Here is a 23,790-nt window from a genome sequence, read left to right as displayed (position 1 = left end):
GGGCGGATGCATGGACGAACGCAGGGATGGACGCACGAACAGACGCACGCACGGACGGCCGGATGGACGCATGGACGGTCACACAGACGGACGCATGGACGGACGGAAGCAAGAACGAATGGACGGACGAATGCTTCGCCCCAGTCTCTATCATTCACTCCGTGGATATGCTGCCATTTTTTTTTTGTTGTTGTTGTTCAACAACGCACAGAAGAAATCTACCACTGGCACCCCCTCGGAGGTCAAAATGTAAGACTGGTTAAACACTACTACTACTACTACTACAAGGGACGAACTGTTGCCTCTATAAGGAGCTTCGCCCCTAAAAAATGACAACATACGACACTCATAGCGTGCTCCTGGCCGTTTCGACAGCTTCACATGTACTAAATTTGGTATCAAGTGACGTGAATAAATGATGGTGGTAAACGACACATGCAAACATGATAATCATGACACGTAAGTCATGTACGGCATAGTTTACCTCCACCTCGTAACATTGTGCTGAACTTAGAGTGACATTCGTGCTTCGCATATCATCGATTGCCAATGGACGTGGGATCTGCCTTTTTTTTCGTTTTTTAAATGAAAGTGGTGCTTCATAAATGTAACTGTCAGTTCGTAATGAATGAATGCATGAAAAACTTCATTGTGCTCATGAAAAATTCCACCCCCGCTTCAACAGGAGAAGATCACGAGCCGCTGCCACGTAGGGACGGGGAGGCATAGCCTCACCGCGGTGTCGTGGGCCTTCAGGGCAACCTTGAGCTGTTGTAGGAGGACCGCGCTCTTTAGCATAAAATAAAAAAATACATTTTCAGGAAGTCTTTATCTTTTCTTCGTAAAGAATGGGAAAAATGGCAACTGGTCGACGAGATCTCATTGTAAGACAAGCTAGAAGATGTATACATTTATAGTAATGGAAAAGTTTAGCTCTGCGTTTGTACACTTTTCTTCAGTCTACCACTTGGGCGCTGTCCAGTTTGCCGTTACGAGGTGGATAAACATGCCTAGATTATTTATTGCCTTTTGTAATTTAACAATTAACTTTAATTCTGTCCCTCTCTGTCCATCTCTCGATGAGATTTCTAGTCCCCAGAGTGGTTGTTTATACACGCTAGTATGGCACGTGTCATGAGACTACACGCTCTGCGTAGACTTACTCGTCGAGGAAGGGCTCCACGGGCGTGCGCAGGGTTTGCCTTGAAAGGAGGTGAAGGTTCATTGCAGTATTCCTACTCCCTATAATGCCGATGTATAGTGCTACCTATACGCATGTTCGCGCGTGTGCGCGTATTAGTATAATATTGCCACCTTCCTTTCCTCAAGTGTGGTTATTGCCTCGTCACACTACGTTCAGCGAAAACCGCGCCTACGATGTTCCAGAAGCTGCGAGGCTGTAGTAGATCGTTTTGTTTGGATTACGCCCACTTTGGGAACACTGATGGATATGTAGGGTTGATTGATTGATATGTGGGGTTTAACGTCCCAAAACCACTATATGATTATGAGAGACGCCGTAGTGGAGGGCTCCGGAAATTTAGACCACCTGGGGTTCTTTAACGTGCACCCAAATCTGAGCACACGGGCCTACAACATTTCCGCCTCCATCGGAAATGTAGCCGCCGCAGCCGGGATTCGAACCCGCGCCCTGCGGATCAGCAGCCGAGTACCTTAGCCACTAGACCACCGCGGCGGGGCAGGATATGTAGGGTTTAACGTCCCAAAACCACCATATGATTATGAGAGACGGCGTAGTGGAAGGCTCCAGAAATTTCGGCCCCCTGGAGTTCGTTAACGTGCACCCAAACCTGAGCGCATGGGCCTACAGCATTTTCGCCTGCATCGAAAATGCAGCCGCCGCAGCCGAGATTCGATTCCGCGACCTGCGGGTCAGCATCCTAGTACCTTATAATCACTAGACCACCACGGTGGGGTAACACTTCGTGAACATTACAGATTATTCTGGAAATACGTCACCACCAGCGATAACGCTAGAATATTCGACGGCATGCGTATAAATGCCGACACGCTTCGCCGCTTGGCAGTTGATCGATGGCTGACGCTCTGTTCGCCGCAATCAGTGCCAGTGTATTGCTGTAATCTTACTTTCCTTTTACGTGACCACAGGTGCAGTTCAATAAACTGTTCAATCTTCAACCTACTGCCTGCTGCCTTTGCCGACGTCACGACCCCATGACAATATGCACATGTAAAATTAAAAAAATTCCAGAGGCATTGGAGAGGGGGGGACTGAACCCGTCGAACTGCCCTTCCCCTGGCTATCCTGTAATATCAGTCACCACTCCTGCTTTTGTGGCCTCTCGTTTGGTTTTAGGACAATTAGTGCAAACAATCCCCTTGCCAAACTTCCATTTGCAGCATTCCATAGTGTTTGTTTAAATAAGTGGTATCCTCGCTGCTGCGCCAAAAGTATTTACAACAAGGTGAACGAATAACCCCCGACTTCCTAAAGTAGTGAGTGAGTGAACAACTTTATTCACTTCCTGCAGGTTACCGGGCTGGGTTCCCACCTAGGAGCTGGTTGAGAGACCATGTCTCTCAGCAGCTTCTTTGGCCTGCTGGATCTCCCAGAGTTGATCATATAGTCCTGAGCTGAGCAGCGCGGTCCGCCGACGCTCCCGTAGGTCCTCATTGGAGGCCGCGTCTTTCGTTTGGCCAATTAGTGCTGGTCACTTCCAAAGAATATGCGCTAATGTGGCCCTATTACTACAATACTTGCACGCATTGGTCATATACAAGTCGGGGTAAATGTGTTTCATAATTACAAGATTTGTGTGGGTGCCTGCTAGTAATTGCCGCCATTGAACGGACTAGGCCCGGTTGAGCTTGGGGTGTGGCAGGGAGTATTCCCGTCGTTGAAGTACATATTGTTAGATAATGTCGTTGAATTTGGTAAGTCTATTCCCCCCCCTCCCACTCTTCCACAAGAAAGTCCTTACGGGTGGTGTCAACCACTGACGTTGCCCGGAACGTGAGACCTCGAGCCACGTTGTGCGCCACCTCGTTAAGATTGACCTCCGCCTCCGTGTGGTCGACAGGTGTGTGGGCGGGAAACCAGAGAATGCATGCAATTTGGTCGCCAGAGCGAGTTTTGCCTGCTGTAAGGACTTTCAGCGCCACTGGAGAAATCCTACGATTTGCGAAATTTCGGACTGCTGTTTGTGAATCACTGATAATATACTGGACATTGGTATGAGCTATGGCGAGCACGATAGCGACCTCCTCTGCTGTATCCACGTGATTTGTATTGATTGAAGCGCTGGTTATGCATTTGTGCGTATGGTCTACAACCGCAGAAACAAAACGGCGATAGTTTTGATAGCGCGCTGCATCGACAAAGACCGCCTCCTTATTGCTTCCATAAGTTCGGAGCATTATTTCGGCTCTACTGATTCTTCTACCTTTGTTGTGATCAGGGTGCATGTTCTTTGACAATGGTGGTATGATGAGTTTAGTGCGGATTTCGCGTGGTATGTCGCATTTCATACCATGCTGTGTGTGGTAAGAAATGCCGAGAATGTCGAGAATTTGGCGACCTGCTTTCGTATTGCTAAAGCGCTCGTATTGCGAGATCCGTTGCGCTTCAATTATTTCTTCAACCGTGTTACGAAGGCCTAGCTTAAGAAGGTGTTCCGTGCTGGTACTGTGCCGAAGCCCTAGCGCCTGTTTGTAAACTCGTCTGATGAGTGCGTTGAGTTTAGCTCTTTCCGCCGCGAACCATCGATGGTAGGCAGCTTTTTAAGTAATGTGGCTGAGCACGAAGGAGTGGATAAGCCGGAGAATACAACATTTCTTCCCTAAAGTATTGATGCCGTGTAATTACTTCATCATTTCTTGCAGTATAGACGACGTCACATACTTTTTTGATGCCCATTTTCCCCGATCACTCTGGATGAAACTGGAAATTGTGCATACCTAACACGAGCCTTTTAGAATGAGCATTTCTATAAACTCACATTTCTGTGTGACCACGACGGGAAGGGTGACAAGAAAAAAAGAAAAAAACGACTGTTTTTCCTATGTGTGTGTTCGCATCGTCTCACAGTGGTGGGCAGATATTAGTGTGTATCCCATAATCAAAATACATGAAGGTATGCCCACAGCTGTACTAATACAATGCATATATATTAAAACCTTCTGGGTGCGGAAATATGGCATTGAGAACGAAGAAAGTAACCGAAAGCTATATGGTTTTGTTTTTGTATGTACCTAAAGCAAGATATTATTATAAGACAGACCATGGTATTGGACTGCGGGTTGATTTTCTTCGCCTGGGATACTTGTGCTTGCACCCTAAGTCTTATAACACGCGTTGCGTTACATGTCACCACCTCTAAAAATGCCGCTGCCACCACCGGGAAGCAAACCCGGACCCTCGTGCATCCCTCTGCACAAACGATAGCCGCCGAACCACCGCGGTGGTTCAATCCGGTCCGTATTAGCGCATCGATCACCTGTCGCGTTTAATGCATTGCCCCACTTTTCTCTCTTGTGTTCGAAACCCACGTTTGCTTCGTTTAATCCCTGTTTAAGAGCCTTTCGTGCACGACTGTGCGCACAGTGTGCGGCCTCCTGGAAGGCGGCGCCATCGCCCTGGTGGGTCCCGTGGGTGGCGGCCACGCGTCCTCGTTGGCTGCGTCGGTGTGCGCCGCTCTGCGGGTGCCGCAGCTGGAGACCGAGGAAGACGCCGCCGAGGGGGCCTTCACCCTCGACATGGCCCCGTCGCCTCGCGTGCTCGCCGACGCCTGCGCTGACCTGCTGGAACGCTTGGGGTGGCTGTTCGTCGCATACCTCTACGAGGACGCCGAAGGTGGGAGCGCCTTGAAATGCGCACGCTTTTGTTTTTTCTAGGTGGATATGTGGCGTTCTCTTCAAAGGCTAATAAAAATACATACACTCCGAAAAGTATCCATACACTGATATTTTGTTTGTATATAATACTAAAACGTACGGAACACATTAAATTGATACAGCGTTCTGAAACGTATGTAGACTCTTGGACTTATCTGTTTTAAGTGTTTTAGCACACTTTCAGAAGAACTTACGCACGGACGCACAAATAGTTGTATGGGTGCGTGTATACGTATCTCTAAAATATAACGCGGTCGACATATTTGCATTGACGATAAATATCTTCTAAAATGAGCCCGAATGCTCTCGCTGTTTTTTATTCACACTTATTCAACAAACACAACTGGTTAAGCCGAAATAATGCTCCTCTGATCTTGCCAGACCGAAGCGAGTCTAAAGCGACTACACACCACCTTGTCATGGGTGCTGTCACACTAGTCACGTGGCTTCTCTTTACAGACAGGTCACATGCATCACTATATTGAGACGTCTTCCATTAACCATTTCTTCTTTCATACATGATCAATACTTGATCAGCCATACTCATAACAGTATGAACACTGGTTTCTTTGTTTCTTTTGTGTACCTATTTTGTATTTATTTGTTAGACTTTTTTCGCATTGTATACTTATTTTGATCCAGCAATAGTCGATTACATGAAGACTATAATTTATATTTTCGGGTAAATGTGTTCAATAGAAAATCAATAGGTATAATTAGGTACATAAATGAATAGTGGAAGGTAACAACATAAACGTCACTCCAGTTCACACGGATGGGACTGGCGAAATGAGCTTTTCCAGTTCTATCGTGCACTGGGTGGATGTGTTGCTTTGCGCAGCTGCATCAAGTTATTGCTTCCTATTTTTTTTTGTTTAAGCTATGTTAATAGCGTAATAAGTGTGTCGCTGAAGTGCGACCACTGTTGTTCCAAACAATCAGAGCACTTTGCCCCCTTTCTTACACAATAGCTGTGCTATAGTTGTTTCTATAGTCTATTTAACATGATCAATTCAAAGGTGGAACACCAGTGACAGACTACGCCACGATACGTCGTCCCAGTAATGGCGTTTTGTATGGCCCAACTATTTCAGTCGGTGCCTCGAGGACAGAGAAAAAATTGCCATGATCCTTGTTTGCCACCGTAGTTCCATGGTGTCATGAGAACCGTGTGTTTATAAATGTGTGTCTGTACTTTCTCAATAAATATCCTTGGTGGTGTACTTCTTGGATTGAAGGTATCTTCATAAATGGGCACGTTAAACAGTCCCCTTCTACCCTTGGCGCTTGCAGCGAATGCCATAAAAAATGCTGAAGCAGCAGGGTAGCTTGCAAGCCATTTGAATAATCCAATTAGAAACTTTTATTAGCTTTTGTAAAGTCACCATATTCTTACAAGTCCAGCCCATCATAATTGGTGCGAACCATGTTTCACTGGACTAACGTTAGTGTGTTCACGATGCTCTCTTTTGGGCCGCTCATCCAGCTTAGTATTGACACTTTTTTCATGAACCAAATTATACTTTGTTATTTTTCATACAGCAAGGAAATGTGCCTGTTCAAAATCTGAAATTGTAACATGTGTCAGAGGCGCAGAAGTAAAGTGGAGAAGTAGTTTTAGGGGGTAGGAACTTGTGTTGTTTGGACTCAGACTTTTGTCTCAAAAGGTAATAATTGCTGAAAGCTAGCTCATCAGCAACAAAAAGGTCCCGAGAGCAAAGAGTTCTTACTGGGAAATCTCGCTCACAATTGAATATTTTTTTCAGCATGATGAAATGCATTCATGTCAATTATTATCCTAAGTTAATCGTTGTTAATTATTTATCTTATAAATTAGTAATTGGAGAACTCAATTCGAAAGTATAATTATCTCTTCGATATTATTTTTTGTTTCAACAAACTTCACTGATCCCGTAAAATGTTTACCTATTTTCAGCTAATGATTCATTGTTGCTGCGCTTTTTGTACAGCAACGGCATATTAGCATTGAAAGGTTGTTTTTTTTATTTTATGTTAGGTTTTTTATGCCTGCTTCCAAACGAGGCCTCGGACAGAATGAATTGCGAGGCGACCGATAACGCTTAGTTTAAACGCTCTTGTCGATGGTTCATGGATCATTTACATACCCAGCAGTTTTATAGCTACGGGTGAGCATTGTAGTGGCTAAAGAGGTCTTCTCTGCTTTGCGCACATGCTTATATAATATGGTTACAAAAACGAGCGATAATGCTTTCCTCAAACAATTTAGGCACAAAATGGTGGTCAGTGTTTCTTTAACTGAAAAAAAAATAGGTCACTTTATTTTCTCACTGACACATTTCATAATGATCTTCTCTTTCGTTAGAAGACATTCCCTAGATTTTTACAGCAAAGGCTCTTATGAGATCACAACAAGGGTCGTTTTCGGCGCCGTAGTTGTCCACTGCCTGCGATGTCCGAAACCACTATGGCGTGAAATTAGAAAAAAAAAAGATTATTCAAGGGAGAAATACCAAGGACAAAGTGGGATTAAAACCCAGGTAATATACCACTGAGCAACGCCGGTACTTGAAACTCCGTTGCAAACTGACACTAAGCAGGCCTCATGTTGTGAAAGGAATCACGTTAATAAGAGTTAGAACGGCAAAGGAACGACAAGGCGTCACACAATCCGAATCGCGTGACGAGTGGGAGGTCGAACTCTTCAAACCATTATAAAAGCTTCAAGCATTAATCTTCATCGTCGTCAGCCACAGCATCGAAAAATTGCATAAAATTTCTTCGAAGTATGTAGTGGGTACCATGCTTCTCTGAAGAAGGACAAAGGGTGACATAGTGAATGGGTATTTGCCATATTACGTAACGCACAAGCAAACAAACAAATAAGCAAAATTAACGCCTCTTCAGTCTACAGGAGTTATGATTTATGGCGTAGTGGGTGACCTGCAAGTGTGCTTGTACTCGTTGTCCCAAGGGTGTTTGAAAAAGGCTTTTAATCTTTAACTGGGCGGCATACATTCAAGTAAATGAGAATTTCTTCTGAAAACTACCCGGTTCATGACCTATCCCCTAGCGTGGTTGTGTGCCATGCCCAAGCTTCTACTCGACTTTGCTTTTTCATACAGAGGCCGCTCTTTCGGCTTTCGCTGTGACTTTCCTGCACGCTCTACGGCGGCTGGACAGTTTTTCGAGTGCTTTCTTTATTTTTAATGATTAACAATACCAATTTCTGCACCCAGAGTTCCCTCTCACATAGTGAGGAGACCATTGGAGTGGGCCTACTGTTTATTTTGGTAAAATTAAGATAATTAAGTTATATAATTCGCGGCATGGTACATTTACCGGAGCGTTTGAAATCCGGTTGATACGATATAGATGGCAAGCGCTGGTGCAGAAATCTTGACAGCCCAGCCGATAGATCAGCGTAGCCGATATGCTTACCAACTACGCTGCTATACTGCAGTAAAACTCGTGTTATGCAGGGGCGCCAGTAGATTATCATTACAGGCGATCATGTTTCATGCTCGAAAATCAGCCAAGTGGCAGCTGAGCACTCATAGGACAACGGTTGTCGTTGCAAACAGTGTAAGACGCTCACTACGCCTTTTAGTTGTATGCTTACCTACTTTTGCATCAACTTTCCGCACTTTAGAACATAATGCGGGGCCTAGCCATGCGAATGAAGTTTGTGCCTGCAGGCCTCGAGCGACTCCAGGAGCTCGAGAGAGAGGAGGACATGTCTGAGCGCAAGTTGCTCGCTTTCGACCTGTCTGAGGACGACGTGTGGTCAGAGCTGGTCCAGTCAGGCTACCGCAACATCATCATCGATGTCGACGAAAACCGCATTGAGGACGTCATGATGCAGGTACGTTGACGTCTGGAACCGTGAGTGTCGGCAGGATTTTGTTTTTGGAGTGCAAAACTCGTCTTGAATTGCTGCTGGGAAATGGGTGGAGCGTCGGTTCAGCCTAGGTGGGGGACAACTGCTGATGTAGCTTGAGGGAGACGAGTAGCCCTTTTGCATCCCCTCCCCTGCCGACGGCCATGTCGGGAACAGCTCTTGTTCATGACAACGAGCATCAAGGCTTCGTGGAAGGAGCTGATAGTGATATTCCCGGTCAGCTGAAAAGCAGTTAGAAACACACGATAAATGCATGGAGTGCAAAGAGAAACAAGGGCGCGATGGCAAACGGCACATATTACTGTCCCATTTGATGACTTGTTAATAAACAGCAAGTTAGAATTACTCCTTAACGTCCGTGCGCGCAGAGTGCTTTCCCAGAGAGGGAGAGAAAGAGAGAGAATAAAATCCCGCAAGCTTAAGAGCATCTGCATGTAATAAGTACGCCAGTCAAGCAGACTCTGAATAGACGGTAAATATGAACGTCAACTTCAGTTGTACACCACGCAAGTGCTCATCTGTATGATCAGGTCGACAAGAGTTATAACGTGAAATAAGCAAGACAAGCAGCGAAGGTGAATAATTGGCTTAAAATGATGTCGATATGTACACGAGATTTTAGCACGTGCTTTTTGCTAAGCAATAGTTTTTAGATAAACGTCGATAACATCGAATTAGCAGCTTTCCGCAGCTGTGTGCGAAAAGCAATAGTCCAATCATGCAAGAATGCTTGCAAATCCACAATGCTGTAGCAGGCAGCATTACCTGGGTGTGAGATATGTATGATACTGCGATGTATGGCTTAATTATTGAGTTCCCAAAAATTGTAAAGGCAAGCGAATGCCCATATACCAGGTACCCACTAAACAACAGACAGATTTAGTTGCGCTTCCGCAGAAGGCGTATACGAACTTGGCCTGTCATTGAAAATGGCCAGCAGGCTGCGTCCGTGCGACTGCTACGGACGCACAACTAAATCTTTCTAATGTTTTGGAACTTGCCGCTGACGCACAAAAAAAGAAAACACATTGCGAACGATTGTTTAAGAATTGGGTGCCTGCACATAAATAGGCTCTCAAAGGTGTTCCGGTTACTGGCGTATTAGTATGATCCGTTATTTCGATAATTATAGCTCTCTTCGTCATAAATTTGTGGGTGGTTAGTGGTATACAATATACAAAACTGATATTTTATCGAGGTCAATTGTCATTTAACGTTGCCACATTTCAACCGATAGCTTTTCATTTTTGCATTCATGCCATGTCGTTTCGAGCATACCATGGGTTTCGCCTCAATAGTGGCAGTGGTGTTGCGCTTCTAAGCACGTCAGTGATTGATTGATTGATTGATTGATTGAGTGAGTGAGTGAGTGAGTGAGTGAGTGAGTGAGTGAGTGAGTGAGTGAGTCCATAAATGTGGGTGAACGTCCAATTTAGGCATCGAGGTAGGAAAAAGGTTAGAAGGGAGAATTTCATAATCTTATCAAGAATGCGATAGGTAGAAAAAAGAAATAGGTCCGGCACGCACGCATCCTAGCTACGCTTTCCCCTAATTTCTCGATATGGGGAGGGCTCGTTTTTTTTTCTTTTTACATGTGGAGCATGATATACTAGGGGCTAGTCATGCGCCGTCACCATCCGCAGCCTCCCCTCCTCTTCCGCCAGCCATCTGTGCATCCCTTCCTCGTCTCAACACAGCGCGTGCTGCGCTCGCTTCTCCCCTCCGCGCGCCACGCGACCTTTAGTTTTACGTGCGCCAGCTGTATGTTAACACGCGTATGCGCAGGCCGGCATGCGCAGGCCGTTCGTTGCCGATCAACACGAACAAGAGTGGGGAGGAGACGTCGTGTGCTTATGTGCTTACGACACATTCCGGGGATGCAAGACTCAAGCCGTGGTCGACAACGCTGGACGCAAGGTCATCACGATGTCCACCGCCGAACTTGGAAACCTGCCCCACGAGATACGGCTGGTGGTCAGCCAACCGTACATGATCACGCACAACATCGACGTGGTGGACGGGCTCGTAAACGGCGCCGTCGGCACGCTAAACTTTACGAGCGCGTCGACAGTGACGACGTCTTCATCAACCACCTGTGGCTGCAGTTTGAAGTGTCCACTGTCGGAACATTCGCGCGCCCACGTTCCAAACGAGCCGTACTAGAAGCTACGCGCAAGGGATACGTCGATGACGACGTGTGGATCCCCATCGATCGACAGACTCTCACGCTGACCATCGACCGCAAGGCCAGCGTTACCTGCGAACGGTGCCAGTTTCCGGTCGTGCAAGCCAGCGCCATTACCGTACACAAGTGGCAGGGAGCCACTTACTCCGAAGTCGTCTTCGAATACTCAAAGACGCATCAGCAAAAGCTGGTGTACGTTGCCATGAGCCGTTGCACCGACGTCAACAACCTGTACCTCTTCAACGAAGCCGGCAATCACCACTTTCATCACGCACGCGAAAACGTCGACAAGAACATTGCCGACGAGTTTGAACGTTTGCAGAAACACAGGCTGGACACCGTCACCCAACGATGCTTTCGCGCGCTCGAAGACGTTGGCTCCGAGTCCCACTTCACCCTGGCACTGCTCAATACCAGATCGCTAGGCACTCACGCGGTTGACGTCGTGCGAGACCCCGTACTCCACAGAGTGGACGTGCTTTGCTTCACTGAGACATGGAACGCCACCAATGACGTCGACGTTGCGGGATACGCTCCGGCCGCGTGCACGCACGGGTTCCAACGACCTGCGGGCGGCGTGAGAATTTGCGTCAAGCGTGACGACGTCGACTCCGTCGAAGACCTCCAACAGCAGCCCGGCGCTCAACAACGCACCAACGGCGAGCACTGCGTCGCTAGCGTCTGCGGAGTCTACGTCATGACGATGTACCTCGCGCCCAACCTATCGCGTGCCGCCGTGGAGAAGTACGTCTACGAAGCCGTGGAAAAATACCTGAAACAACGACCGTAACGACGACCATTCGTGATATTTAGCGACTTCAACGTCGATGTCATCAAGGACGATTGAGTGGTCGACTACATGGAGTCGCGGCACTCGCTGAAACGAGCAACGCACGACGGAAAACATCATCCGACCATTGTTCACGGGACGTGCATCGACCACGTCTTTGCAAATTTCGACCTTTGACCGCTGCAACCAGACCCACTCACCCTTCACTTTACGGACCATAAAGCCATCTTGCTCAAAATACCGAAAGCGCATCATCAATAAACATTGTCTTTCGCAGCATACGTGCGTGCGTGTTCACTCATGTTCACTCATAACACACACGCACGTCGCAAATTAAAAACCACATTTATCGCAGTTCAACATATATGTTCTGCATGCTAACCAGTGTTCCCCCTCGGGAAACTGCGGTCATTTTTTTTTCATATTGATAATAACTCCTCCTAACAATCGTGCAAGAGCAGTTAGTTCTGTAGTAGGCTGGTCTTGAGCATTCTCTTGTGGGGTTCAGGTGCTTATGGGTTTAAAAATACGCACTATTCAGCTAGCCAGTGATTTACATCATTGCATGCGCATTCTACAGGAAAGGAGGAACTGGTAGGCTAAGGATTTCCGAGAGCGAGAACGTCAGGCTGGCTACGTTAAGTCTATGGTTATCCTCTTCAAGGCAGTGCAAATGCCGTGGACTCGTTGCATTGGCACTGAATTGGTCGAGCTGCACACAGGGAGCCAAGCTTACGTGTTATTGGTCCAGAATAGGACAGCTTTGTGCGGGACCAGTGCCACTCAAGCACCACAAGAATTGTTTGAGTGTCTACTTTATGTAAGGTGAAATTTCCGGAGCCCTCTACTACGGCGTCACTCATGATCATATGGTGATTCTGGGACGTTAAACTCCACATCTTATTATTATTTACATTAATATTCTTATTATATTTGCTCTAATGACTCACCGCCCATGAGAAAGATCACAAATGCGTCACTACATTTTGAGCGATAGCAGACAATTGTCTGTATGTATTCGCTTTGTAGCCTGATAGGAACAGCGAAGACCCTTCTGTGGTCGTGTAGACATCTATAGAATCATGTGCCCACGATTTACATTTTCACTCGGCAATAGAGTGGAGCTGGTAACGAACTTCACAGATCTGCCACAATATAATCACTGAATGTTACGAGGCAAATCACGAATATTAAAGGTTGCCGCAGAATAATATATAACACACTGCAGCGCGTGTTACCATAAACGGCATCACGGCGCAACGATTTACACGCTAAGTTGGAAACATGCACGGTAGCCCATGGAGGAGAGACAATATTTGAAACAGACAGAAAGCGTACGCGATGAATTGCACAAAGCTCAAGGTTCTATTTCCGACGCTGCTTAAGTGAATTCTTAAGAACAAACGGATGGCACTTCCGAAGGAAGTCCAACTATGTGGTAAGCTAAGTTGGAGATAGTGCGAGCAACATGTATATCGGCGTCCGAAGTTTTATCAGTGGAACATTTCTTCAAAGACTTGTATTTTTACGAGTACTTTTTCTCACTTATAATTGACAATAGTATCGATAAGCTATCTGTTATCTCTCTTTAGTATTCTGTGATAGGGTACTTCAGCAAAGCAAGAAACTCTCACCCATTACACTTTAATATATATATATATATATATATATATATATATATATATATATATATATATATATATATATATATATATATAATTGCAGGGAATAAATTCTTGGACGCCGGTAAATAGTATGAAAAAAAAGGAGACACACGTCGAAAAACGGAAAGGTTTCTTTACGTTTCGGCCGTGGGACCGGCCTTCGTCAGAATAACAAATGTAACAGCGGTGCAACACCGGTGTTGCAACACTAATAACATCTACACCGGTGTTGCACCGCTGTTACATTTGTTATTCTGACGAAGGCCGGTCCCACGGCCGAAACGTAAAGAAACCTTTCCGTTTTTCGACGTGTGTCTCCTTTTTTTTCATATATATATATATATATATATATATATATATATATATATATATATATATATATATATATATATATATAGGGCCTTGTGTTCGTTCAGTAAAGAGCACGCGCTTTTCTTTTTCGCTTCACACTTTGTGACCGCCTGCATTTTCCTACTTTATAATGTTCTTATACACACGAGAAAAACTCTCTTATCGCCCTTTATTATCCTGTATTTCCTAAACAAGAACAAATTGCTTTCTGCGCGCTGCTCTAAAATATTTTTGGCTACGTGTGTGCTAGGTGTTTTTTAGTAAGTGTATTGCGGATATTTGTTCTCCTCCCACCAGCAATGTTCCGATGTGTAACTTCAAATGACTTTTTGTACATTCTCTCTTTAGTGACAAATAACGCGTTATTTTTTGTTGAGTTCTTTCAAAGCTTGATGTTTCCTTACGGTTTTGTCGCGACACTCACCCTTTGTAACCCCCCTTACAGAATGCCCTGCAACAAGGGCCTGTAAGGTATTTTTAAATAAATAATATATATATATATATATATATATATATATATATATATATATATATATATATATATATATATATATATATATATATATATATATATATATATATATATATATATATATATATATATATATATATATATAGGTATAAACTTCGAGAATAGTGCAGTATAGGAAACAAAACAATAAAATATTTATTTAATCCTAACAGTTTCGGCTGGTGGACCAGCCTTCTTCGGAGGATGTAAGTGAAATAATACAAGTCCCCGTAGCAGAGGGTCACGGGAACTTGTACCATTTCACTTACATCCTCCGAAGAAGGCTGGTCCACCAGCCAAAACTGTTAGGATTAAATAAATATTTTATTGTTTTGTTTCCTATACTGCACTATTCTCGAAGTTTATAACTTTTATTACGGTAGCCGGAAGAAACACTGATCATCTATTTCATCTATATATATATATATATATATATATATATATATATATATATATATATATATATATATATATATATATATATATATATATATATATATATATATATATATATATATATATATATATATATATATATATATATATATATATATATATATGTGTGTGTGTGTGTGTGTGTGTGTGTGTGTGTGTGTGTGTGTGTGTGTGTGTGTGTGTGTGTGTGTGTGTGTGTGTGTGTGTGTGTGTGTGTGTGCGTGTGTGTGTGTGTGTGTGCGTGTGTGTGTGTGTGCAATAGCCCGTATTAAATTACGTGACACGTAGAAATGGCGAGAGGTGTGCGCACGGATGGGGAGGGGGGAAGGGAAGCACCTCTTCCCTTAGTTCTCTAACAGGGGCGCACAAAGTCAGCTTCGTATACTGATAGGGAGAAGGGCGCTTCGGCATATCTTCTCCTAATGTGCCTCGACGTGTACGCCCTTCTGAGGGTGTTGCCACTCTCTGAAGCGGCTGATGCCACTTCAGCAGTTTTTGTCTCGAGTCCCACGTCTATATGCGGAGCCGCCGTAGAGTGGTGAGACGTCGGTAAGACACCACGGGCGCAACTATGACAGCCGCGATTCCCTAAACGCCACAGATAGCATCATCATAATGTGATGAAAGCGCGCATCAAGGCACCCAACCTTCGCCCTTCATTTGAAGAAGAACCCTGCGCGCACCAATGAAATTCATCAGTCCTGCGCCTCGTTTCTCTCTGCCTCATTACACAGATTTTTCTAAGACACCGTTGTGTCTTTTTCGCAGGCGCTCGAGGCGGGCTTGGTGACAGAGCTGCACAGCTACCTGCTCGTGTCCTTGGTAAGAGAAGAAGCAATGATTCTTCGCTTGCTTGCCAGTACGTGTGGAGATAATGATAATGACTGTGGAGGTAAAGAGGCCCCAACCTCACACGATAACGCTTAAGGATTTCTCTTTCTCCTTCACTCCATTTCACGATATCCGGTCCTCATGCCTCCCCTGGTTAGGAAAACTTACCTTGTATATGATTGTTCATTCAGGAGCTTAAACTCTAGTCATGTGTGTGCTGAAATTTTATAACCACGAGCTTCACGTAAGTGGAGCAGCCGGCGCACATTCACAAGCATATCCTCTTTTAAATGAATTGATTTAATAAAACAAGTCCTCCTAGAATCCCGCAAATATTTTACTTTCATGGCAGTTTCAAGCATTCAATAGCTGGATACTTTCACGAGCCTTCACGTGATCTGGTAAGCCCCCTGAAATATTGTCTCACGTTACGTCATTCCGCTTCTTAGTCCAAGCTCGATGACTGCACCTCGTGACTGACGCATTCACTAATAAATGCCGTTCGATTAACTTAAAGAAACCATCACAGGCAAACGGTTAACACGCAGCCACCGCGGAGAAAATTCAATGGTATCACGCACTATGGTTCTTTCGAGAGCTTATTCAGTGACTACTCGTCAGCATGAATCTGTTTCCTAGCCATGACTACTCCCTCGCAATTGAAGTAGATTTTCAAATCATGTCGCTCGACACACGGAGAAATCTTCTGTAAACACTATGTGAAGTTTTTTTATCGAAAATGTCCATCAAGTGTCCTCTGATTGACAACATTATCGTTAATTTTTGTAAGAGCCTAACACACCGATGGTATTGATGGTGGTCACAGGACGCCCACGTGCCAGGAAGCCGACCTGCCCTTCGTCAGGCGATGGCCGAAGCCCGGGTGTACAGCTTTCGCATGCTGGAGCTTGATAACGACGACTTTATCCTGCTGGGCCGAAGGCTGGTGCGCTACCATCCTGACCTCACTGCCGGCGGGAGAGAGAAGCAGGTGAGAGGAACACTTACTAAGACGAAAGTCATAACTTAGCTGGAAAAGTCGCCAGGTTTAGAGAAGCTGGCCTACCTTTTGCTCACGCACAAGCTAATGGCGAATTCCATTGGGAGAACAGGAGAACTCAAAAGCACGCTGAAAGTGCTCTCTTCCGAGCCGGCGTGTTTCAGTGGTTGAACAAGAGTCAGAGAACTGTCATCCAGGCCCCGCCGCGGTGGTCTAGTGGCTAAGGTTCTCGGCTGCTGACCCGCAGGTCGCGGGTTCGATTCCCGGCTGCGGCGGCTGCATTTCCGATAGAGGCGGAAATGTTGTAGGCCCGTGTACTCAGATTTGGTTGCACGTTAAAGAACCCCAGGTGGTCAAAATTTCCGGAGCCCTCCACTACGGCGTCTCTCATAATCAAATGGTGGTTTTGGGACGTTAAACGCCACAAATCAATCAGAACTGTCATCCATTGGTAGAGCGAGAGTACTCATGCTGCGACGAGAGCAGCCAGGAGCCGTCTGTAGTGCTCTCGCCTGAAAAGTAGAGTAGGCCAACACCCTCTCAGTCAACGAGTCACGTGGCCTTTAAAAGTCACACTCTCCAAATTATTCTTAAGCCAGCGAGTGCGCCGGCAATGGTAGCTACCATGTATAGGTAGACCCCACCGTTTCGTACTGGCCGCGACAATGACAGTGGGATGTCTGCAAATTGCGTCGTTGCACGTTGTATCAGGGTAATGGAGAACGTATGACTGACCGATATCATGCGAATTTTGATGCTGCCCACCAAAAATTCTGTGACTTCGAATGTTTCAATCACATGCTCTTCCCACTCGCCACCCTCTCACGTGCTCTCCAAGAGCGTGCCGCATTCCAGTGGCAGATAGAGTGACCCTGCTCTCAGTGCTTTGCGTCCCACTCCTCTGCTCCTGTTCTCTGAATGCAATTAGCCATAAGGCAGACTCGTCTTGAGTTCACATGGCCGGAAACTGGCTGGAGAATACTGCCGATGTTCACCTTCACCTAACGAAAAAATGACATATATATATATATATATATATATATATATATATATATATATATATATATATATAGATAGATAGATAGATAGATAGATAGATAGATAGATAGATAGATAGATAGATAGATAGATAGATAGATAGATAGATAGATAGATAGATAGATAGATAGATAGATAGATAGATAGATAGATAGATAGATAGATAGATAGATAGATAGATAGATAGATAGATAGATAGATAGACAGACAGACAGACAGACGGAACGGACGGACGTACGGACGGACCAGGCAGGCAGGCAGGCCTCATTCCGAAAATGGTTCAGTTGTTCAAACCGTCTTCACTATGTGCTCAGCGTCATTGGCGTGATGCAACCCTTGGACTAACAATATTGGAGGTTTGATAATAAGCGACGCTATCCAGAATAACGCACGCTATTCCGATCTTCTTCTTGGGTCGAGTGATTGCAGACGCAGATGGCGCTTGTGCACGACGCCGTCCACGTGTTTGCGGCTGCGCTTCACAACCTGTCCATATCCGGGGGCAACCTGGAGCCCAATCCTGTGGAGTGCGACACTGCCACGTTTCTCAACGACGGCCAGCAACTTCTGGATACCCTGAAGAGTGTCAGTGTCTTTCTTCTCTATATACCTTTGCTGTTGGCACTTTCAGTTGAGCGAAGTACAATTAACAGAAAAAAAACAATCAAGGAAGCTCGTTGGATATTCTTCGCATTTATAATCAAGCCCACCGACTATAGGAACTGGGGAAGCATAGACCCAGAAGCAAGCTCTGAGAATGGGCTTATTGGTAATCGATTTTCAAAGAAGCAGTGTGGCAGCGGACGAAAAAAAAAATGGAACAAGGATGACTGTTTGTTTTTGTTCTCTAAGTGCTTCTCCTTGTTTTTATTTTTATTTTTAACCGTCGTACACGGAAGCGCTGTTTCTTCATAAAGTGGTGAGAGGTTCTGTGGCCAGCTCTACGCAGTTTCTAACCAACCTCCATGCGCAAGAAACGTTTCTGCGCATCGTCCATTCACGTGCTAACTCCGAAAAACCACTACCTTCGCTTCATGCATAATGTTTCGAACTCGAAAAGCTTACAGACCACGTCACAGACTTAGTCTAACCGCAGACTTTTATTCAAACTCTCAGGTTAGCTACGAAGGATTCACGGGAGAAATCAATTTTGATGAAGACGGGGAACGGGAGGTGGATGATCTGCGGCTGTTTGAGTGGTACCGAGGACGCAGCGAACAGGTGAGAAGCTTTTTATCAACGTGTTACACTCGAGATTGCCCTGTTTCACAATAATTTCGACATTTATTTTTGTTGTGGAATACTGGCGACATGTTCGACGCAGGAAAAATAAACAGTGTTGACCATCTATGGATTACTTTATTGGAAGAGAGCCTAGTTTTTTTTCTATATGCGAAAAAAGCTAAACAAGAAAAAACGGAAAAGACTGCATATTCGAGCAAGCAGATATTTCGTCTTTACACTGCAGGTTCACGTTTCACGCATATTCAGTTATGAAAATATGCTTGCTGACCTATTGCGCAGTGTACTTTTGCATTATTGCTACATTACATGCGAGTTGCTTTCATCTCATTCGTAACTTCTAGCATATGGTATTTGAAACCAAGTTTTTTTTTTGTGTACACACTTAGTGTCAGCTGTATCATTCGCCGCACCTCACCTTAATTTGCGTAGTATCAGCATTTTATATGTGAACACAATTTGCAAACCTAACGCCATTGGCCGCAATGTAACAAAACAATGTACCTTGCTCTTATAATTTAGACATCCTAGAGCTCATTGATTCTTGTCCTTGAATAACTTCTTTTCACTGATAATTGCGATATCTTATATAATTTTCTGTTTTCGTGCTTTTTATGATGCAATACTACGCCGCTATTCGGCCTTAAGTATTTTCTGCTAAATACATGAAATTGGTTGAATAATTGCATAGATGTACGATTATGCAACTAACTGATTATTAGATGCGAAGCAGCTCTTAAACTAGCCTGTGTAACGCTGTCCCTCCGTACACCACCCCTGCGCATGCTCGCGTCTTGTGCTGGCCCAGGAAGACGCCGGCAAAACTGTCACTCCCCTCCCCATCTCTCTCCTCACAAGGTTGACGCAGGCATCATTTGCTAGTAAAAAAAAACCGTTTGCTCGCCACCTGGTATATGTAGACACTAGATCGCGCGTTCAGAATTCAGTCACGGGCTGCTTTACTTGGCTTTCGTTTGATGAGCGCCAGCGTCAACGTCGCCGCCAGTGTAAGCGTTAGCGCCCGCTGCTTCACATGTGCACATGGTTCCCTGTAGCGGGAGATGGTCCAATTTCTTCAAATCGGTCAAGGCTACATCATTGTTCCCGCAATAGGCTTCCTTTGGCAGAATGCAAAGTTGAATAATATTACAATAAAATAACCGCATTCATATTCACTATACTTTCATGAGAAAACCACGACAAAAATTTAACAGAATGAGCTTTCAAAGCAGCTGGAATGAAACGTGCCGTTGTCTTACCGCATTTTCCCTTCACATTGCGTTGAAGCAATAAAGCCGTCAGTTGTCATTCAGTGATTTTCATGAGTGTTGTTCCTTTGCTTAGGTTTTGTCTTCGCCACACAGTTTGTTCATTTTTTTAGACGCGAAAACATTAAAGAGCTTGTTTCGCAGAAGTGCCGGCGTCGTCTGATGATGATGATAATGATGATGATGATGATCATGGTGCTTGGATCATTGTTACCTACCCACTCTCGGGGATCGGCCACGAGTCGGGCGGATTATGCATACTGGATTTATCATTATTATTTAGTAAGAGCTAAAATAATTTGAGGTGGTTTTTTATGTAAAGTTAATTATGAATATTTGTACTTTTAAGTTACACTATTTTGTGTAATCTCCCAGAGACTGAAGATCTTTTGACTAGGAAGACTCAGTAAAGAATTGTTAGTATTTATCATCAGCTTCATTAGGTGGAAATGAAAAATCATCGTCTTGTTCGTGCCGAAAAGTCAAGAAAGATGCAATTGAAATAAATAAATAAATAATTTAGATCTGAGTGATGATCGAACTTGGGCCGTCTGCGTGGCAAGTGGTTGATATACCACAGAACCACAATATTCGCTGATACCGCTTTAAAAAAAACACTATGTGAATGTCATGTGTTGCAAGGAGTCTTCTTAACACATCATAGATTCGCTCGCAGAAGCGTAGAACTGAGCCAGGTTTGAAAAGATGTGAATTGAGCAACGAGAAGGTATTTTAAAGGCCCACTCTTTGTAAAGCTCTCAGTATTTCTAATTATTATGAGCAGCAGAACCACCGAGAAAGCACACCAGTGGCGTCAGTTCACGTGTTGCCCTACGGATGCTTGGTAGGCCCTTCGCTGATTCACAAAACGAATAATCATGAAGTATTGCGCAATTAACTGCTGTTCTTGCAATAACCATTTAGTTTGGAAATGACCAAAGTTGCGCGCACAGTCGTTCGTTTCCTTACAGCACGGTTGAAGCACACACCAAAGCAGGCAAGCAGTACTCAAGGCAATTCGCACGTGACCCGAGTGCGCTAAGGCGATCTACTATTGAAGGTGAAGATTAAGTGTCGTCCCGTATTTTTTTTTTCGTATTCAAAAGCAGTCTTGAGATTCAACAAATGCAACTTTGGGCTGAAGCACTATCACTGTCCAGGTGGCGACGTGGAGTGCCGAGAAGGGCCTCGACTTCGTGCACGACCCGTACGACGACGATGGTGTGCCTGGAGGCGAAGGCATCGACGACTCCATCGACGAGAACTCGCTGGAGAACCGGACCGTCATCGTCACCACCATTCTGGTAAGGCAACAACGCTCTTTGCCATGAACGCAAGGGCTTGACCGCAAGCGCACACCTACTACACGGGTGGTAGGCGGAGAGCCCTCTTTTAATCATTTAAAGAGGGCACCAAGTCGGTTCCATCTTTAGTCAGTATAACATATGTCCAGGGGCATGTAAGTTTTTGATGGCTGTTTCGCTGCTCTGAATTGAGACAAAAATACAAAAAGATGAAACAGATGTGCGCAAACTTGCATCTGTTTATTTACTAACCATGCACGTCATATATATACACCCACGCGCAGGAAAAAGTGAGAGGCTGAAAAAATTATGACAAAAAACACACAAAAAAGCGTGAGGGTGAAATGTGCAAACCTGCAATTCATGAAGACGCAGATTCGCATGCAGAAATACAATCAGCAGTGGTTGTCTACAGGTATTAACTTGAGAGAGAGAGAGAGAATAAACATTTATTAATAACAAATGGACACTGAGCCTTCTTTGGGTGGGGCCCTCAGTCCAGGGCTCCATTGCCTTGCGCGACCCTGCGAGCCCGCTGGACCAGCTGCTGCTGTTCCTGCCGGCGTAAGCTGAGCAGTGCAGACTCCCAAGAGGAAGGGGTGGGATTGGGAATGGGAGGCACGCCCTGCGGGGCAGAGCATTCCCACGTGGAGTGGTACACCGTCGGTACGGATCCACAGAAGGGGCAGTAGGAGGGGTAGAGAGTCGGATGAAAGCGATTTAGCATATAAAGGCAAGGAAATAAATTGGTCTGTAGTTGCCGCCAAGCGACAGCATCTGCTCTGTTAAGTGAAGGATGAGGGGGAGGATACGTATAACGGCTCTGTCGATAGTACTGCAGCGTAGCGTTGTAGTTTAGTGGTTCTGTCGATGCGTCGTCTGGATTGGACAGCTCTTCCAATGGAGCCCGGCTGGTCAGCTCTCGGGCAACCGCATGAACGCGTTCATTACCATGGAGAGAGGCGTGTCCAGGAGTCCAGACGATACGCACAGGACGTAATGCGGACGGTGAGACAGAAGAGAGGATATTGTGTGTATGTGCAGCCACAAGTCCTCGAGCGAAAGCACGGCAAGCAGCTTGTGAATCTATTGTATGTTACAATAGTGACAGGGGAGTCATGTGACAGTGTCGCAGCGTGAACAATTGCCAGAGCGAGAGCTCCCTCCTCTGCTAGACCACTGTCTGTAGTGCGAAGTGTGGCGGACGCCACAAGGGCATCTGTGTCATCTGTCACGGCTAAACACGTGGCGGACTTCTCTGGGTAGCATGCTGCATCAGTGTAAAGTACTTGTAAGTCTGATGTACCATCACCAAAGACGCGTGTCATAGCCTGAACTCGGGCACGTCGACGACCGGCGTGGCGGGAGGGATTCATATTGCGTGGAATCGGAGGCACTTTGATGAGTGCGCGGACAGTAGAAGCAAGTTTATGTCGCGGTACTTGTGCGGGTTTTTGAGGAATCGGGTAGCCAAGACGAGACAGGATGGCGCAGCCCTGACGGGTCTGCCTGAGCCGTTGGAGCTGACTGTTGTGCTGGGCCTCGATGAGTTCGGTTATGGTGTTGTGGACTCCTAATTGAAGGAGGCGTTGTGTAGATGCGTGTGGAGGAGAGCCGATAGCCGCCTTCACAGCTGTCCGTAGAAGGATGTCCATCTTTTTTATTTGAGCTAGAGTGAGATTGTGAAAGGGAAGATGATAGGGGAGCCGACTAACTATGAGTGCTTGTACTAAGCGGAGGACATCCTTCTCACAGAGGCCTCTCCTGCGATTGGTGATGCGTTGGATCATGTGTGTAATTTGAGTTATCTGCTGAGCCAGAAAGTGTGTAGTGTACGAGGCCTTGCCATCGGACTGAAGTTAGAGGCCTAAAATGCGAATTCGTGGTACCAGAGAGATAGGATGGCCATCAAGAAACAGCGAAATGTCAGGAGAATCAGTGGTTTTGCGGCGCCGCTTATATACCAATAACAAGTCCGACTTATCCACTGAGCACGTAAGGCTGCCGGCAGTAGCATAGTCTTGTACCACAGACACAGCTTCCTGAAGGGCGTCCTGAATGGTTCCGTCTGATCCTTTGGTCACCCAAATTGTAATGTCATCGGCATAGATGGCAGGCTGGATGTTGGGAACCTGTTGTAATAAGGAAGGGAGTTTAGCCATAGCCACGTTGAACAAAGTGGGCGAGAGAACCGAGCCCTGTGGTGTTCCTCTGCCTGCGAGACGAATGACGTCCGAACGGAGGTCTCCAATCCCAATAGTGGCCGTGCGGTCAGAAAGAAAGGACCTGACGTAATTGTAGATACGTGAGCCGCACTGAGATGAAGCGAGATTGTCAAGAATAAGGTCGTGGGAGACGTTGTCAAAAGCACCCTTCAGATCCAGGGCCAGAATAGCTCGGACCTGGTTTGAAGTGG

At 45.5% G+C, this 23,790-nt stretch overlaps 1 protein-coding gene across 1 annotated transcript in view; it reads left to right on the top strand.

The window, feature by feature from the left end:
- The window catches only part of LOC119174161 (glutamate receptor ionotropic, kainate 2), a 76,202-nt gene that overhangs the window by 34,460 nt on the left and 17,952 nt on the right, over positions 1-23,790 (top strand). Inside the window, exons 3-9 of the mRNA XM_037424983.2 lie at positions 4,586-4,834; positions 8,553-8,719; positions 15,460-15,513; positions 16,349-16,513; positions 17,990-18,145; positions 18,677-18,781; positions 21,231-21,374. Of these exons, the coding sequence (XP_037280880.2) occupies positions 4,586-4,834; positions 8,553-8,719; positions 15,460-15,513; positions 16,349-16,513; positions 17,990-18,145; positions 18,677-18,781; positions 21,231-21,374 (1,040 nt within the window). The remainder of the gene's footprint in view (positions 1-4,585; positions 4,835-8,552; positions 8,720-15,459; positions 15,514-16,348; positions 16,514-17,989; positions 18,146-18,676; positions 18,782-21,230; positions 21,375-23,790) is intronic.

The sequence above is a fragment of the Rhipicephalus microplus genome, chromosome 5 (assembly GCF_043290135.1).
Source record: "Rhipicephalus microplus isolate Deutch F79 chromosome 5, USDA_Rmic, whole genome shotgun sequence".
NCBI classification, from domain to species: domain Eukaryota; kingdom Metazoa; phylum Arthropoda; class Arachnida; order Ixodida; family Ixodidae; genus Rhipicephalus; species Rhipicephalus microplus.
This window is presented reverse-complemented; position numbering and strand designations above follow the sequence as displayed.